Source organism: Dermochelys coriacea, chromosome 1 (assembly GCF_009764565.3).
Source record: "Dermochelys coriacea isolate rDerCor1 chromosome 1, rDerCor1.pri.v4, whole genome shotgun sequence".
In the NCBI taxonomy this organism is placed as follows: domain Eukaryota; kingdom Metazoa; phylum Chordata; order Testudines; family Dermochelyidae; genus Dermochelys; species Dermochelys coriacea.
The window spans coordinates 239228157-239246390 of NC_050068.2; the positions used below are offsets into that span (position 1 = coordinate 239228157).

Genomic DNA, 18234 nt, shown 5'->3' on the forward strand with positions numbered 1-18234 from the left:
GAGCACAGACATATTGGGTCAGATCTTCAACTGGAATAAACTTGCCTGGCTTTATTGACTCTGATGGAGCTATGCCTGTTTACCCCAGCTGAGGATCAGGCCCCGAGTTCAGGCTAAAGAATGAGTCATTAGATTAACACCTTAAATAATGAAATACAAGCAGTTTCCCTCGCGTAATTATCATGGTTTAATTTACAAAATACTGAAGCATTTACACAATAATCCGTTCATTTACTTGAAGCAATATGCCACCAAGGAACTGTCTTTTATCTCCAGATAATTACTTCTCTTTATCTATTTAACATTAATGATATAATACACAACAGCAACTGCCATCAGAGCCTGACCTCAAGAAGGAAATTGCACTACGAACAGATCCGTTCCAGTTTTTCATTTTTAAATGAGGAAAGGCCCAGTTGGAATTTCTAACTTAGTATAACTGATCTTTCCACAGTGGTTAATTTTCTATCAGTCAGGAGCTCTTTTACCCAGCCTAGCTGTTGAAAAGATAAAACAAAACACAGGGTACTCTTGATTTAGTGCAGGGGTTCTCAAACTTCATTGCACTGTGACCCCACCCCCCTTCTGACAACACAAATTACTACACGGCCCCAGGAGGGAGGACTGAAGCCTGAGTCCGCCTGATTCCCGCCTGATTGTCTGATTCCCCTGGGTGGAGGAGCCAAAGCCAAAGCCCGAGCCCCACTGCCCTGGGCGGGGAAGGGGTCAAATCCAAAGCCCAAGAGCTTCATCCACAGCCCAGGGGCCTGTAGCCTGAGCCCGCTGCCCAGGGCTGAATCCCTCAGGCTTCGGCTCAGCCCCAAGCCCCAACAAGTCTAAGCCAGCCCTGGCGACCCCATTAAAATGGGGTCCCGACCCATAGTTTGAGAACCGCTGATTTAGTGTAATTATCTCTTGCCATGTGCTTCCAGACACATTTAGTGTAATTATCTCTTGCTACAATCTCTCTCTGGAGGTATTTACTAGAATAAAGAATATTTATCTCTGTAACCACAACACCATATTGTCTATAATTGTAAAAATTATTGTTCAGTCTAATGTGACTATCAATTTTTTAAAATTATTATTTAAATATCAAAAAGTCACATACTTGGTCAGCTTCCTCTTCTTTAATCCATTTTTACTCCTGTAAGGCAGACAAACATATCTTTTTTCAGTATAACTCATCATCTGGTCTTGATTAAAAATTAGTCCCACTGTCAAAATTGAACTTCTTTTCATCTTAATTGAATGTGTAGGTTTTATGATCGCCTTAATATGTAAGTCAGGAGTGTGGGTGGAAAGCTGACCTCTTTGAAGTCAATGGCAAAACTCCTTATGGATTTTACCCTATGGTGTTAAGGCACTGCCTGCATTTAGGAGAAGGAGAGACTGCACACTGGAAACCATGTTCAGAGACCTTGGGTGAAATCCTGATTATACTGAAGTCAATAGGAATTTTTTAACTGACTTCAAAGGGCCCAAATTTCACCTCTTGTGCCTGAGCCTGGCATAATCCTTCCAGAAGTGCAAGCCAAATTAGCCTGCTACATCCCTTTATGAATTGCAGCATAAAGTTCCCTAGCAGTCACTTCAGCTCTGTCCCTGCCTCACCTGGTCCTATCTCCTCTAGGAAAGCTAGTGCCACCACACAAATGAAAGAAACACAAGGACTGAAATTATGCCTAGCCCTACATGGGTGTGCAAGGATCGGAAGCCCCTGGCAACTCTTTCCAAACACACGTGAGGCTAAGAAATTCTAGCCTATACATGGCATTTCACATACACCACATAATCAGAATAAGGAATGATCGATCCCCTGCTTCCACAATGAAGGCAATGGCAAATATCCCACAGATTTCAACAGGAGTAGGTAATGAATAAGTTAAGCAAGGTAATACTTAAGAATAGAAATAAAAAGTGCAGTATATTAGCCACCATCATACCTTACATATTGTTCCAGACAAGGAGCCCTGCCTCAAGTCTGTCTGAAAACAGTTCTAATATGTGATGATTCACTACACTAAAGAAGACCTGAAGAAGAACTCCGTGTAAGCTTGAAAGCTTGTCTCGCTGGAACAATGTTAACCAGTCAGATTACATGTCCAAACGAGCACATTCTGAATTAATTCATCTACAGTTTCTAAAAACTATTGATCATGTCTGCTAAGACAATCAGACAGCTTGAACAAATTTTTGCTTCCTAAAAGGCCCATCAGAAATGCTAAATACTTTTTCTGGACCTTTAGTGATATCTGCCCTTAAGCATGTCCTGCTATAATAAAGTTAAAACTTTTTTATTTCATGGGCATAATCAAGTGATTGCTAGATACTCTTGGCTAAACCAGTTCACACTAGCTAAGATTGGTTGAAATGAGATTTTTTTTTTAAATCCCAAAATGGGAAAACTAAATTTTTTAGGAAAAAATATTTTGATGATTTTTTTCATTTTTTTAAAAAACAAATTCAAAATGCTTTTTTTAAAAAAACAACATCAATATTTTGATAGTTTCAAAACATGTTTTGAAATAACAAGGAAAAATACAGAGGAAATTGAAAAAAGAAAATTTAAGTTTTCCCTCCTTTTATCTCCAGAGGTATTAAAAGGGGGGGGAGGGGAGAGTTTCAAAAGAAAAAAAAAGAATAAGAGGAAGGGGAAAACACCCCAAAAAGTCAAAACATATTTTTGAAATGAACAAAGGTTTTAAATATGTTTTTAAAAAATGTGTTCTGATTTTTTTCATAAAACAAACAAACAACAACAAAAAAGAATGAAGCAAAAATTGCTTGCTTTTTTTCTAAATAATTCCCTCTCAAGAGAAGTTTTTAGATCAGCTCCACCATCAGCTACTACTCTGGCCCAGTACCTTCTTGTTGTACTGTAACAATCTATTTTCATTCATAACAGATGATGCGTCTGCAGAGTTAACATAGCTATGCCAATAACATTTCTACACTGGTGTGAAACAATTACTATGTAATACAAAATATACCATTATCTATCTAACTTGAAAAAACTTTTTGCTATTTAGACACCAACATGTATGCACCTTGACTATACCCATACCCCTGAAACATTTATTTTACACCTTAATGGTAGTTTTGCCAAAGAAGTCTTAAAAATGAATTCATCCAGGCTATTGAAATACAACTTTTGTAATCCCTTGTGACTAGGGTAAATCTGAAAGATTGGCATAAAGGATTAATTAAAAAAGAAAAATATTAAGTGCTGCCATGATGGGGGTGCTTCTAGGAAATCTCCTCCAAGGAACACTTCAATAGGCACATAAAACAGATGATTGACATCCATACCCCATGAGACAAACTGAAAACATTTATTAAACTTTCAGAATCTCAAGAGTCCTTTGTTACTTTACATTGCAATGGCTGCTGAGCATTCACAAAATGTCATAACCAAATAGCATGTAAAACAAGGACGCTTGAAACAACAGATTTCATTTCATGCTGGTATTCCATTTACATTATAGATTTAATTTAGGCTTAATAAAAAATAATCTAACACTCTGAAGGCCTGATTCACCACAATGCCACACCTTGTGTGGTAATTTACACAGAGCAGCATGGGTGTAGAATACTATTATCCTGATTCGATATCATGTTATATCCACTTTGGACTTGTGTAAATGACTACACAAAGCATAGGTGCTGGGACTAGGGGTGAGGAGGGTGCTGCCACACATCCTGGCTTACAGTTTGGTTCAATGACTCTGAGCACCCCCACTATACAAATTGTTCCAGCACCCTGACACAAGGGGCAGGTCAAAGGAGTACCAGGCCCTGAGTGTTTTTTGGAGGGTTTGCTCCTGCTCTTATAGAAGTCAATGGCAAAACTCCAATCAGCTTCCCCTTTCTCTAGTAATCAAAAAGTTTACTTTATCTAGATCCAATCCCAATTTAGATGAGAGCTTTTAAATATGCAACAAAACCAGAGATGATAGTTCATCTCCACAATGCTTGTATAGTATATTCCTCTGACTAACTTAACTGGGCACTGCCGCTCCACACGAAAACTGCTACCATCCTGGTAAAAGATTTTGGCAACAGCGAGAGAGAGCCAGTCTCTTGATTTTAGTACCAAACAGCAGAGACATCACTTTGATTTCAGATCTAGAGGGGCACAAACTCCCATCCATTAAGTAAAAATTTCTTGGTCATACATATATTAAGATTTCATTTATGATTTTATATGTTATAAGCAACCTACAGACATGGGTGGTCCATGTTATGGCTGTTTATAAACACAGCAATTAAAGATGTTGGAGAGGATAATAAGCCAGGGTTGTAAGAAGCCTTTGGATCTAAATCAATTGATTAGCCATTTATCAAAACTTCAATCATTTATTAATCCTTTATAAATGGAACCTTAATATAAAGTGTGACCCATTTATTATGGTTGGGGAGAGCTGGCTCAAAGCATTTGCTGTACAAATTCTGGGCCAGTTTTTGCTCCCAACAGCAAAATGCCTATTGACTTTGGTGGAGAAAGATTGCACCTTTAAAAACAAATGGTTTGTTTTGTATTTAGACAGGTGAGCTAACACCAAGCAATTAGTAAGAGGAGACGGCAGCAGAAAGCATCATCAGGCAATCAGCAAGTGGATGAAGCAAAAGTTACAAGGGGGTTTGTAATAAAGTTATAAAAGTTGCATAGGGACAATAATGAAGTGTGTGAAAGTGACCACTTCAAAATTTTCTTTTTAAGTAACACAATGGGTAGAAGCATACACAAGCAAAATGTGAAGTGAATAGTATGTATTTTGATACATACATACACACACACACACACACGCACACGCACACGCACACGCACACGCACTCTCCAGTCCATATTTCAGCACATGAAAATTATTGCAACTTCAAGAACTTCCAACCATTTGAAAATAAAAGAACACATTTTTCATGTACTGGGAAATTAATATGGTTTAGCTATTGCATAGGGAAAAACAAGTAAAATCACTTACCAAGGATTAATATAAAATGCCAAAAGATAATCAGTCCAGAGGCATGAGGGTAGCAGAGTTAGGAAAGCAAATACACTTCTACGCCTGTGAGCATTAATAGATAACATATATAAAGATGAAAAAAAAGTGAGGAGAGTTAGTACGACAAACTAAACTCAGGAGCTCAGTCAATTGCATAATAGAGGTTAGTTAATAGGATAAAAAATCCTGTTACTCTGTTAAACGTGAAAATTATTAGATTCCATGGCACTGGTACTCCATGATCCTGCAGCTTGTGTAGTAATTTATACCTGTTCAAAGGGAGTGTAAAATTATACACAACTGGATGGGAGCATTTTACAGTAGTACAAATAACTACACAGTGGGCAAGGCAGTGTAGCTTTAAGCCCAATATTTTAAAGCAATGTTAATGGATGTAATGGTGCCAAGTAAAGATGCTCCATGTGAACTCAGGGTGGGATTTTCAACAGTGCCTGAAGTCACCAAGGTGCCTTTAAAATCCCACCCGCAACTTTATCATCATTTATATTGCTCTAGTTTACAGTATTTAGGGTATTTCAAGGGAGTTACATTTCATTTTCAGCTACATATAGCTATTATATAGCCCGAATTTGCAAAACTTGTTCTGGCAAATAGTCCCATTGGCTTCAGTGTGAATGTGTGTATGAGTGTCAAGGGATCAGGTCCATATACCTTTTCAGTCCTGTTGAGTCAGATTTCTGCAAATGACCTTGAAACTGCAAAGGCAATACCATTAATAGGCAATACCAAGTCTTAAATAGTCACTATACATTATTCCTCAATGGTTTCCAGCAAAGTTCTATTTGTTCTTTTGCTAAACTCAGTTTATTTCTGTTGTTTCTGTGGGTAATTATTTATGGCAGATTTCACTACTATTAAACATAAGTTTTAGATACAAAATAACCCTTTACATTTATATTTGTGTGTTATGGACCAAATTTTGCTCTGACTTACACAGGTGTAAATCCAAAGAAACTCAATTAATACAGGAGTTACTCTGGCTTTACAGCACTTAGTAGAATTTGGTCTTGTATAATCAAAGTACATTGCAAACATTAACTCTTAATGAAACTGATAGATTCTGCACTCATTCAATCAGTGGGAGCTTGAACTGAGTGAGAATTTTGTGATTTGGTTTATCATGAATGTCTGGCAATTCCCAGAAGTAATACTGCTGACCTATGCCTGACTACTCTAAAACAGGAACAAAGAATGGCCACTTCCTTTGTCTGTGGTGTTGGCTAACATGGAGATAGGAGCACAAATGGTGTGTGTGTGTGTGTGTGTGTGTGCGTGCGCACCAGAGAGAGTGAAAAATCAAGCTGTGTCTGCCGTAAGTGACCCTAACCCAAATCATCCAGTCTGTGGGGAGGGATAGCTCAGTGGTTTGAGCATTGGCCTGCTAAACCTGGGGTTGTGAGTTCAATCCTTGAAGGGGCCATTTAGGGATTTGAGGCAAAAAAATTGGGGATTGGTCCTGCTTTGAGCAGGGGGTAGGATTAGATGATCTCCTGAGGTCCCTTCCAACTCTGATATTCTATGAGACACTACACAGGAAGACCCCACATAGGGAAGTGGAAACTCCAGGGAATATCTTACTTTTTGTTGTTGCTGATGCTGCTGCAAATAAAGGCTGCTGGAGAGTTTGTTGGGCCCAAAATCTAGAGTGATTTTTATAGATTTGGGGGGGTCTGTCAGATACAAGTCTGCCTGGGGGCCAGGGAAACATGCTGCCCAGAACTCACCTGGTGATGCTGCCCATACAACCCATCCTCCAGGCAGCTATGAAGCATGGATTGGGAGAGCAGTAAAGTTAACACTAGTTTAGGCACCAATCCTGTAAACACTTAAGCACATGGATTTACTTTAAGCATATAAGCAATACCACTGACATGAAGACTACATACATGCTTAAAGTTAAGCATGTGCTTATGTGTTTATAAGATCAGGTTCTTAATCTTTAATAGTTGAGAGGAATCCTTGTGGGGCTGGTGTGTGGACAAAGTGGGTCTCTTCACAAGCAAGCCTCTATTTCACAGAGGGCCTTCCACAGGGCCTGGGAGTAGGAGCAAATGTTGTTGCCAAGGCAACCCTCTTCCCTTCCACATCCCCAGGGTTGGGGATTTGCAGGTCTTCATCCCATCTGCCCACAGAGGCAGACGGAACAGTCTAGTCGTGTTTCCTTTCATCCTCTGATAACAAACAGGACAAGCGTCCATCAAGCCACAAGCTAATATGAATGAAATACCTATCTTTGTTTATAGTGACCATTTCAGGCAAAACTCCCACTGAAGTGAGGACCTCAAGATTTGGCCCCATTGCCTTAAACTGATCAAATACTAAACAGATATAATCTTTGAGAATTCATGCAGATGATAACTCAAGCAACAGGAATGGTCACACTTACTCATGCAAACCTAACAATGAATTCTCCCCCCAAAAGTCCTTTCTGTTTTTAATGTCTGTTGCTATTTTAGTAATTTGATTCCAGTGTGGATTTTTAATTTACAAGAGTGTTTGATCATCTGCCTAGGCTGCAATTAACATACTCCAAATAAGAGAAGCTGAGAAGGAGATTAGCATGTACTCAGTATGGCTGGCTGCTATTAAAGCTACACCAAGCAAGTGAAGCTTGTTTAATATGTAGTTAATTAGCAGCACTGTTAGGTATTGACAGGCTGTGCTGGGATTGTTAGTTCAGTTTGTGTGCTTATTAGCAAAAAGCTTGTTTTGGTGCAGTATCAATCCATTTAATCCCATCCTTGCTGGCAGGCTATACCCCGTGATATCATAGAAACAGTTCCAAGTCCACCAATTCCTCATTCCAACCCCGTTCACATTCAACAAAACTGAACCACGAGTGAAAAACTGAAGCACTTAGTTTCTTTTCCCTATGGATTTTGGTGGCATTTTTTTAACAGTGTATTTTGGCCAGCTTTGGAAGCTACCCATGTTTGGCTTTTTGGGGGTTGCTGACAATAACTTCCCAAAACAGTAAACAAGTCAGTTAGCAGCACCACTGGACTATCAGGAACATGAACAAGAATCACAACATCAGCAGACAACAGGGAAATCACTATCGCCCATTTTGCCTCGATGGAAGCTAATAGGGTTTATTTATTTAGGGATTTATTTGCTCTAACGCCTCTCAGGGAGTGATGGAACTATTGATGGAATGGAGTAACTAATCAATGCCTGCTGTTTCTGCAGATGGTTTTCCAGACCTGACTGGGTGTGTTTTGCTTCCAAACATCCCAGCAACACTGAGCACAAAGTTGCAAGGGCGACTTGAGCTAGCTTGGCCTTGTTCCAAATACAAAGGAAAAATAACTAATGGCACTGGGGCTTGTATTTCTGTGAACAGAATTGTTAGCTGATGATCTATTAAGAGCAGCCTCACTGCCTGACATTAATATATCTCCATAGATCTGCTAATGGATTTATATAGATCAGCCTTCTACCCCTTTGTTACTTTAGGAAATATATAGAATGTGTCTAAGGGAAAGAAAAAAATGCATCTAGCCCAGTTGGAATATGTTGTGCATCCTCATTTCCTACTAAAAATAGTTTATGACAAAAGACATGGTCCTGGGCCACCATTCAGTCAAATAAAATACAAAACAAAACCAAAATCAGCTAGCGGTGCTTTATGTTAAATTGCGCTAGCGATCATATAACAAAAACATAAGAACATAAAAGCCAGACTTGCCAACGAAGGTAGCTAGTGAGAAAAGGAATGAGGGGAGGGGAAGCATAGAGGTAGCAGTATTTAACTCACCAGTTATATGGAAGTTTTCCATCTCTCTCCAATGAAGCAAAATTGACAAAGGTTTCAGCCCCACACTCCCTGTTTCAGGAAGACCATTGAGTTCACGGTTATTATTGCTGGGCAGACATAATGCTTGTTGATTTTGTCAGCGGTGTTGCCCTAATACAGATCATTAAGAGCCTGATTCTAAAAGGTGGTGTTTATCCAGGCCTCCCCTGAAGCAAGGGCTGAACTTGCTGGGTGAAGCTCAACTGAAGTCAGTGGATCTGCACCATCGTAAGACAGGTCTGAATGCAACCCTTTAGAAGTAGTGGGCGCTCACCATCTCTTGAGATCAAGCTTCCTAATATTCTGCCTCAAGAATAAGATGAGAAAAAAGTTGTCAAAATTAATTTCTATCTAGGGATGTACATGGCACCAATCTCCATAGTTTCAGAGCATCTGCCAAGTGCAGTATTCTCCTGTTCATATGAAATCCTATTGTCTGAGCCTCTGCATTATCCAAATCCCTTCATTGTCCCCCCAGTATGAGACACATGGCCCCTGAAGCATGCATCTCATGCAGGGGGACAAGGAAGGGATCTGGATAATGTGGAGGTTTGGATAATAGAGTAGAGACCCCCAGTAAGGACTGTGAGGAGGAGGATTATGAATCACCCTACTGCTGATTGGCTCCTGCGGCAGTGGAGGGAGCCCTCTGCAGCCCCACTGTCACTGAAGTGAGTGATCAGGGAAGAGCAGAGCCCCCCAGCCAGGAGTGCAAGGAGGATGACAAGACCCTGGCTGTGGAGGAAGCCATCCCACTGCTGAATGGCTCCTGTCCTCTAAATTATCTGAATAAAATCTGTGTCCCCCATGTTCTTCAAATAATCAGGAGTATACTGTATTTGTCCTTACGTCACCCCTAGGAGATAAGGAAGCATTATCCCCATTTCACCAATGGGGAAATTGAGGCATAGTGTTTAAAAGACTTGCCTAATACCACAAAGGCAATGTGTGGCAAGGCCAGGACTGGAGTCTTTATTCCAGTGCTTTAACCACAAAACCAACCTTTGACCTTCTCAAAATCAAATGAAAAACCGAACGTTGAGTATTTTTGCTTGTTTGCTTTAAAAATGATTACATGCAAGTATATAGTTCTTTTTCTTTAAATTCCTCTTGCGGTAAAGAAAATGAGAAAGAAATAGCCCTGGGCTGCATGCATGATACTTAACTAGGGAAGAGAATCTGGGTTTTCACAGAACCAGCTATATGCAAAAGTAACAAACCATGCATTGAAAGGGGTCCTATGAAAATCTAGGTGATGGGGTAAATTCATTTGCATGGAGTAAATTCATTTGCATAGAGTATATAGCAAAGACTTGATACATGAAATGCAACAATCTGTTGTGTAATCAGTGAGCAAGTTCTTTAAGGTGACCCTCTGAAGTGACATTATTTGGTTTTCTGACTTTGAAGGAAAAATTCAAATTAAATGCATTATTTCACACACACATTATATTTCTGGATTATAAGAGAACGGAAACTCCCAAGACTCAGACCTGCAAACCTTCCAGTCACAGAACTACATACAGAGGATCTGGGGGATTAGCCACCCAGTTTACCTAGCCAGTCAAGGATATAACTCAGACAAGAGGTGAACTGTGAGCTACAACACTAGGTAAATCCGATGCATCCGATGAAGTGAGCTGTAGCTCACAAAAGCTTATGCTCAAATAAATTTGTTAGTCTCTAAGGTGCCCCCAGTACTCCTTTTCTTTTTGCGAACACTAGGTAAAGGAAATCAGATCTCATTCTTCAGGGGATAGGATGGCTGCTGCAGGTGTATGAAGGAACTGCATCATATATAAAGAGCAGTACTTGGAGGGAGGGGAAAAGGTGCCTTTCTTCTGTCTGAAGGAACAAATACTGGGCACTGAGAGACTGGTCTTGATGGATTAGTTATCTGATCTGGCATAGCAAATTTTGTGTTCCCAGCAATTTAAATGATTTTGCAAAATAACCTGGATGATCTTAAGGATTCTCAAAAAGAAAAGGAGTACTTGTGGATTCTACTTAAGGATTCTATTAACCATTCATCTTTACCTGTCTTAAGACCATCTCATATTTTATTTAATATTCAGTAAATCTGAGCAATCAAATGACCTAAAAGAATATGACTGCTTAGATAATCAGCCCTTAAAAAATGGCTTGAATTTGCAATTTATCAAACCCTTCACAGCTCCAAATTAAGACAGAGGTTGAGGCTAATAACTCCATCCACCAGTAAGAACAGCTAAGGGATAAAGCAAGTAGTAGTTGTACTCCTAAGAAACAGCGGGGAACAGGAATCTTCAGAGGTACTATGTTTATAGACATCTCAAACACCAAGTGTGCACAGTGGGTACCATGTGCCATACAAGCAAAACCCAATATTATATTTTACCTATTCTTTTAAAGCTTCTTGGACTTAGAATAAGACTGGACCTACCTGGCCATTTGCAGATGTTTCCGCCTGAGTACAACAAGAGTCACAAGGAGCAGTCCAATCAGGAGAATGCTCAAGATGGCTAACACAGAGATCACCACTATGTTGGGATTCATCTCAGTAACTGCACACAAACAATGACTCTGGGTTATTCATTTCAGAACATATAGCCTGTATTTTTTTCATGATAATTTTATATTCTTTTCAGTTGATCTTCGGAGTGAGAAATCTTATCAGTGGACGTTAGGGCAGGTTTAGAGTAACAGACCCCATACAATTCAATAGGGGAAATGACATGATTGTGGCAGGGTTGCAAGCTTCTGTACAGGAAGGTTTTATGAATGTTAGTGAAAAGGAGGAAAAAGGTAGGGAAGGAGGAAAGAGTAAGTGTATATAAAATTGGTATCTTATTTATCTAAGTCTCCTACAATTCACTCCAACATCTGTGGCATTGTATGCCAGCAATAATCAATACAGTCTCTAACCTGAGTCTGACACAAAGGCCCAGTTCTCTGTTTGGATAACTCAAATGAAGACAACTGAATTACATCGGCAGATAATTTGGTCTAAAATATTTTGTTGCAATTAGAGACAGAGTCAAAGCTCAGGAACATTCTTAACAGGTATGTTTGCATCTGCTTTTTCAGATTTATTTCTAGTTCTACAGGACATTATTAATTATTATTAGTAGTAGTATTGTGATGGCACCAAAGAAGGGAGTAACCTTGCTCAGTAAATCTTACCATCTATTGTAAGAGTGCCTACAGAAGCAGTCCTTAGAACAGAACAGGGGTTTAAGCTAAGTACTACACACTGAACTTTGACATTTAGGTCATAACATTATTTGTCAGATATGCTTTAGTCACTGATCCTATGGTCTGATCTCATTAACTAAGCAGAACTGAACCTGATTATTCTGGATGGAAGACCCACAGCTGTAAGGAACTGCTAATGGTGATTCAATAATGGCATTCTTCCCTCCGAGTAAATTTGAGCCCACAACCAATGAGAATGCTAGAGGGGCTTGGCTTCATCAGGAGACATCTTTTTAGTTTCTGACCTCTCCAGGTCATTCAGCTGCCCTTTCCTTTTCACCTCTTCCCAGTTCAATCTCTGGATCACCTCAGGCAGAAAGAGACATTCCTCATTACCATAGAGGAAGAGTCCCAGCCTAGTAACTGAGACTTTGCCCATATTTTGCCTGGACATGGCGAGGATGATTTCCTCTACGGATGTCATCAGGGCAGTAATCCCAGAGTCTTCCTTCAAACCAGAAGCAAGGGAATATGAATTAAAAAGCCCAATCTAAAATCAAAATAGAATTATTTTAAAACACACACAGTAATTGGGGTTTCACTACCGATTAAAAAAACGCACTCTAGTGGTGAACGTACTTAACAGCAATACTTAATACTTAACACTTAAACAGCTGCTGCCCCATTCCACCCTGGAGCTGGCTATGTTTAAATGAAATAATTTTGGTATCGGTAACACCTGAAAAGCAGCTTCAGAAGGAACAAAGAGGCAAACATTATAGCTGTATAGAGAGGTGGAACTGGCAAAGTCTGGCTTACCCAAGGTAGAGACAGCTATGAAGGTGGGAACACTAGGGCTGTTGTGGCTGACGGTAGTCACACTGCAATTGTAGGACGTGGCAGGCAGTAGGCTGGAGATAGTCACTACATGTGAAGAAACAGTAACAGGTTCCTAAAGATACGAAAAAAGTACACTGTAGTTTGTCTCTCTTATTCAACCCTTGTTTTCTAAGTGAATTGAGATCTGGCAAAAGAAGCCAGCCTATTTAAATGCTGGGATGGTGGGTAGGGCCCACCAAAGCAATGAAAAGATCTGCTCCTGAGATGCAGGGAGGGCCACAGAATCCAAAACTTAACTGATTATGGATGGCAAAAAATTAAAAATGGAGATGGAGGTGCAGGTCTCAAGGCCAAATGAAGGACCCAGAGGGGGAAAACCAAGCAGAGAACCTTGGACAATACCCACTCTTCCAATTTGTCCAGGGAGTTAGTAGAGGCAACACACAGGAACTGTGCCTAGATGCATGCACAAGGAACTGGAAAATGGACCCACAGCCATAGAAAATTTCCATGTTAAGCTTCTTCCTCCTGGACCAAGGGATGGCAATCTTAGCTAGTACCAGGGGGAGATTGATGAGGAGGTCTTGGACCTAATCCAGACCTACAACTCTGAAGGCTAAAGTCATTTATCCACAGAGCAGCTACAGCAGCAGCAAGCTTCCCATACGCCATCTTGCAAATGTGCCTCATCCTTTCCTTGGAGGTACCTCCTTCACCAGTGGAGGGTGGTTCAAGTATCTTTGCACTTTGCCCGCAGGTGACTTTTTTGAAGGGGAAGAGCATAGTAAAGCCCCAGGGATAATAAACGTTTATTAAATCAGCTATCAGACCCCTGAGCCTTGCTTTTCTAGTCAAGAAAATTTACACCTTTCTGCAAACCCTATAAATCTTTGTACAGAGTTTTAATGGCTATTTCTGTGTTTGATGGATGGTGTAAAAGGTGTTTCATAAATGCCGATACGATGAAAGAAAGCCAATAAAAGAAATATGTGGAGCTGCAGAGAACTTAGGTTCTCATTGATAACCCTTTTTTCTACCAATTCAGCTAAAATCAGAAGAGGTTTATTGATATGAAAATAGGGTAAAATAAGTTGGGTGTTTCAGCTGGTAATTTAGAAAGGGAACTAAGAGTGTATTTGTGATCCACAGCTCTGGGCTAATGAACACAACTGGTGAAACATTATGCAGCAAACTCTGATGGCCACAAAAACAGAGTGGGAGTTCTGTGCAGGTTTGAGGTCATTTATAAGCTCCTTTTATCTTTGCAAGGGTCTCTATTGAACTACAATTCTGAGATCAGATACACTGCTGCACGTGCAATAGCACTGGAATAACAGAGCTGAATTTGCCTCTTTTAGCTGAAGGAGATAGAGTAGCTATGGTATGGCAACAGAAGCTGGTTGGAAGATGTTTGGGGGGGGGGTGTTGTCCCCTCATGGAGAATTTTGAGTAAAATGAAAAAAAAATATTTTCATCAACATTTTCTGTGGAAAAAAAAATCAACTGTTGAAAAACAAACCCCCAAACCTGAATAATTTTTGGTATTCTGATGGAAAAAATAAAAAAAAATAATTCTGGAAACATTTCTCATGAAAATATTCATTTAATCGAAAACCAATTTCTCACTGAAATTAAAAAAAGGCAAGAAAATTTTCAGTCAACTCTAACAGCAATGGTTTCACCAGTTTCTCAAAAAAGGCCTCTCCTGGGCACCAGAAATATAATCGAGCCTCCTGCCTTTTAGCTTGGGACTTGAAGATGGGTTGGGAAAAGGACTTTGCTGGATAAATGTTAAAATCTGGTGAATTTAATGAGAAACGAGTTGATCTTTTCAGTACACTTCCCAGAGCTAGATAACCTTGTCAACAAACCAGCACTACAACTTGCACCCTTGGTGAGAGTCTCACCAGAAGTGGGCTCTGGACATGGAACTATCCTCACTACTTTAATAACCCCATGGCAAACCTGGACTGACTCAATCCTAATAATTGACATAGGCCAAAACATTTTTTTTTTAAATGAGTGCCTAAAGTTAGGCTTCACTTCCATATTTAGGCACCGTATGGCTCCTGATGAAGTCAATGGAGCTGCTGGACACTCAGTATGTTGACAGGATTACTGGCCTAGTGGATAGGGGAGAAGTAGTAGATGTGATAAATCTTGGTTTTAGCAAGAATTTTGACAGTCCCACGTCACATTCTCATAAGTGAGCTAAGGAAATGGAATATAGATGAAATTACTATAAGGTGGGTGCACAACTAGTTGAAAGACTGTACTGAAAGAGTAGTTAATAGTTCATGATCAAACAGGGAGGGCTTATATAGTAGGTTTCTGAAGGTCAGTCCTGGGTCTGGTTCTATTCCATATTTTTATTGATGACTTGGATAATGGAGTAGAAAATATGTTTATACAATTTGTGGGTGACACAAATCTGGGAAAGGTTGCACGCAATTTAGAGGCCAGGATTAGAATTTAAAAGACCTTGACAAATTGGAGAATTGGTCTGAATTGTACAAGATGAAATTCAATAAAGTACTTTACTTAAGAAGGAAAAATCAAATGCACAGCTACAAAATGGGGAACAACTGACTAGGTAGAAGTACTGCTGAAAAGGATCTGGGGGTTATTGTAGATCACAAATTGAATATGAGTCAACAATGTGATGAAGCTGCAAAAAAGGCTAATATCATTCAAACACTAGTCAGGGATGGTCTAGGTTTACTTGGACATGCCTCAGTGCAAAGGGCTGGACTTGATTACTTCTCAAAGTCGCTTCCAGCCAGGGCTGGCTCTAGGCACCAGCAAAACAAGCAGGTGCTTGGGGCGGCACATTTCTAGAGGCGGCATTCCAGCGCCAGCCATGCTGCCCCTAGAAATGTGCCCCCCGCCACCCCAGCTTGCCTCCATTCTGCCTCCGTCTGCTCCTCCGAGCGCGCTGCCTCCACTCCGCTTCTCCCCCGTCCCTCCCAGGCTTGCCACGCGCGAAACAGCTGTTTTGCGCGACAAGTCTGGGAGGAAGGGAGAGAGAAGTCAAGCGGCGGCGCACTAGGGGGAGGCGGCGGTGGTGGAGCAGAGGTGAGCTGGGGCGGGGAGCTGTTCCTCTACCCCCCCCCCCGTTACTTCCTGCGCTCCCCTGCACCCTCGCTCACCTCCGGTCCGCCTGCTCCCCTGAACGCACTGCCTCTCCCTCATCTGAGAGGGAGGGGGGAGAAGTGGAGCAGTGGCGTGTTCAGGGGAGCAGGCAGAGCGGAGGTGAGCTATGGCGGGGTGTTGTGGGTGGGGGTAGCCACAGGAAGCAATGGGGGGGGGGGGGAAATGCAGCATGCCCGGGGGAGGAGGCGGGGCCAGGATTTAGGAGTCTAACTTTTTTTTTTTGAAAATATTGGCCATGGTCTTTACTCTGCCTTCTTTGTTCTCTCCATTTATCTAACACTGACTATTTCTCCTTGTGCCCATCGATATGAGAACCATTGCACCTCCTTCCAGCTGGAACAGTCTTTCCTTGTCTCTAAAAGTCATCAGCTCTCTTATCTACATCTCAGCTGGAAAAAAACCCTATCTTTTCTCCTTTACATCTATCTCGGAATTACTCTGCCTTGGTTATTGGAATTATGAGTCAATGTTTTTAAGTTACTCACCCTGGAACTTTTTGGATCCAAATGTGGGTGTGAACTATCTCAAAGTTATGATGTGTTTGTACGTGGCTTTTCAGTTCCAGCCCGCCTCCAATTTCAGGATACAGTTTCAATGGAAAACCCTACATAAAATCATGGGACTTATTCTACACAGTGCTATAGTGTGTGTCTAGAATAGCATAAAAGGTGTGGGTTTTTTTAAATGACATCCTATGGTGCTCAAGTAAGAGAACTGTGATCCAAAACAGTTGTCTCAGGAGGTGTAGAAAGTAAGTTTCACAGGCTGCACAGGCTCTATCACCATGCATTCATGTTGCCTTGATCTCTATTTCCCTCTGAGTTAATATGAGACTAGATGCTCGAAAATTATTATGATAGGGGCCACATTAGTATCTATTTAGGTAGAGAGAAAAGGGGGATGTTGATGGAGCTGAGTGTGTCTTGGAGGAAAAGGCCTGTGAGGAACAAAATAGATGAGGAGCAGCCATCTTTTTCAAGAAATTCTTACTGTACGAGTGAGGATCCTACGCAGCTCATAGTACTGCAGGTAACAGGCCTGAAGAATGGATGAAGACCACAACAGAAACATGGGACACCACATTCATGGCTATATACCCCTCTCAGCTAGCTATGTTGCTGTGTATTCCTCACTCTTCATCCTTATCCCTCCTACCTCCCACCCCCTAGGTTCAGATGGCTTTGTGGAGCTCGTTGGAGCCACTTCGCCCTTTAGCCAATGAATACTGTCCCCCGCTTGTTCTCCAACACACAGGAAACCTGCTCAGCCAGTTAAAATCCCTAACTTCAAGTGTGTGGTTAACAAGACAGGAGGAGGATTTAAATATGTCAGTATTTCAAGGGCTTTATTCTCCAATGCCTTGCACCTTCTGTGAATGAGTGTGAAGTGGATGTAAGATGCTACCATGTTCCAATTTTATATTGTTTTACAGCCATTCTGCACAGGTGTACGTGACTACACGCCATGAAAAGTGGTAGAGAACCAGGCCCTAAGGACATGTTGTCAATATCAGGATCCAAAATGGACGAGGTGAGGTAGAGAAAGAAGCAGCCACATACCTGCAACTTTGTTTCTTGACTAGAGCCAGCCTGCTGGCAGAAGACTTCAAAGAAATCAGCCACTCCTTCCTCCACCCATAGCAGAGTCACTGAAGTCTGGGTCTTGTTCACAGCAAACAGTGATTTTGGAGGAGCTGGTTCTGGATGAGAGAGAGAGAGAGAATCTCCTTTCACCAAGCTTGTCTTTGGAAAATCAACAGGGGGAAACCAGCAAACAGAATCAGTGTAACAGATACTATCCTTCTTGAATTTTTTCATTTCCTTCAGAGACGATCTGTGACATTAACACAGCGATTAAGCAACTGATGTAAAACAGGAAGATGGCTAAGCATCTTGGTTTTTCTTCTCTATTTAACAGTTCTCTGATTGGCTTGCTGGATAATCACTTCTCTTCCCCATTCAGACAGTGTTTGGGGAAATTTTCTATTAATAGACACATTTGCATAAGTTCTTGGAGGAAAAAAAAGGTTGACCAAGTGTTAGGAAAAAAATTTTGTGCGGGTCAGTTAGAACTAAAAATCTTGACTGCTGTCATTCTGTGTAGAACATTCAGAGACACTGGATTTGGATGGGAGTTTTAGATGGGTGCAGAAAATGCTTTCTTTCTCCACTTGATTCCAGAAAACAGCCATTCTCCTCAAACTTCTTTTGCCTGACTCACCATCCCCCAAAACCTGTCCTATAATCA

At 40.9% G+C, this 18234-nt stretch overlaps 1 protein-coding gene across 4 annotated transcripts in view; it reads right to left on the reverse strand.

The window, feature by feature from the left end:
* Positions 1-18234, reverse strand: part of PTPRO (protein tyrosine phosphatase receptor type O) — a 207675-nt gene that overhangs the window by 25931 nt on the left and 163510 nt on the right. For 2 of the 4 annotated variants that reach the window (XM_038382970.2, XM_038382997.2), the window contains exons 13-18: positions 17547-17686; positions 12814-12946; positions 11243-11363; positions 8782-8850; positions 4983-5066; positions 1112-1147 (exon numbers count right to left, since the gene is read on the reverse strand). In XM_038382970.2, coding sequence (XP_038238898.1) covers positions 1112-1147; positions 4983-5066; positions 8782-8850; positions 11243-11363; positions 12814-12946; positions 17547-17686 — 583 coding nt within the window. The remainder of the gene's footprint in view (positions 1-1111; positions 1148-4982; positions 5067-8781; positions 8851-11242; positions 11364-12813; positions 12947-17546; positions 17687-18234) is intronic. The other 2 variants (XM_038382979.2, XM_038382988.2) reach the window with 2 other exon arrangements.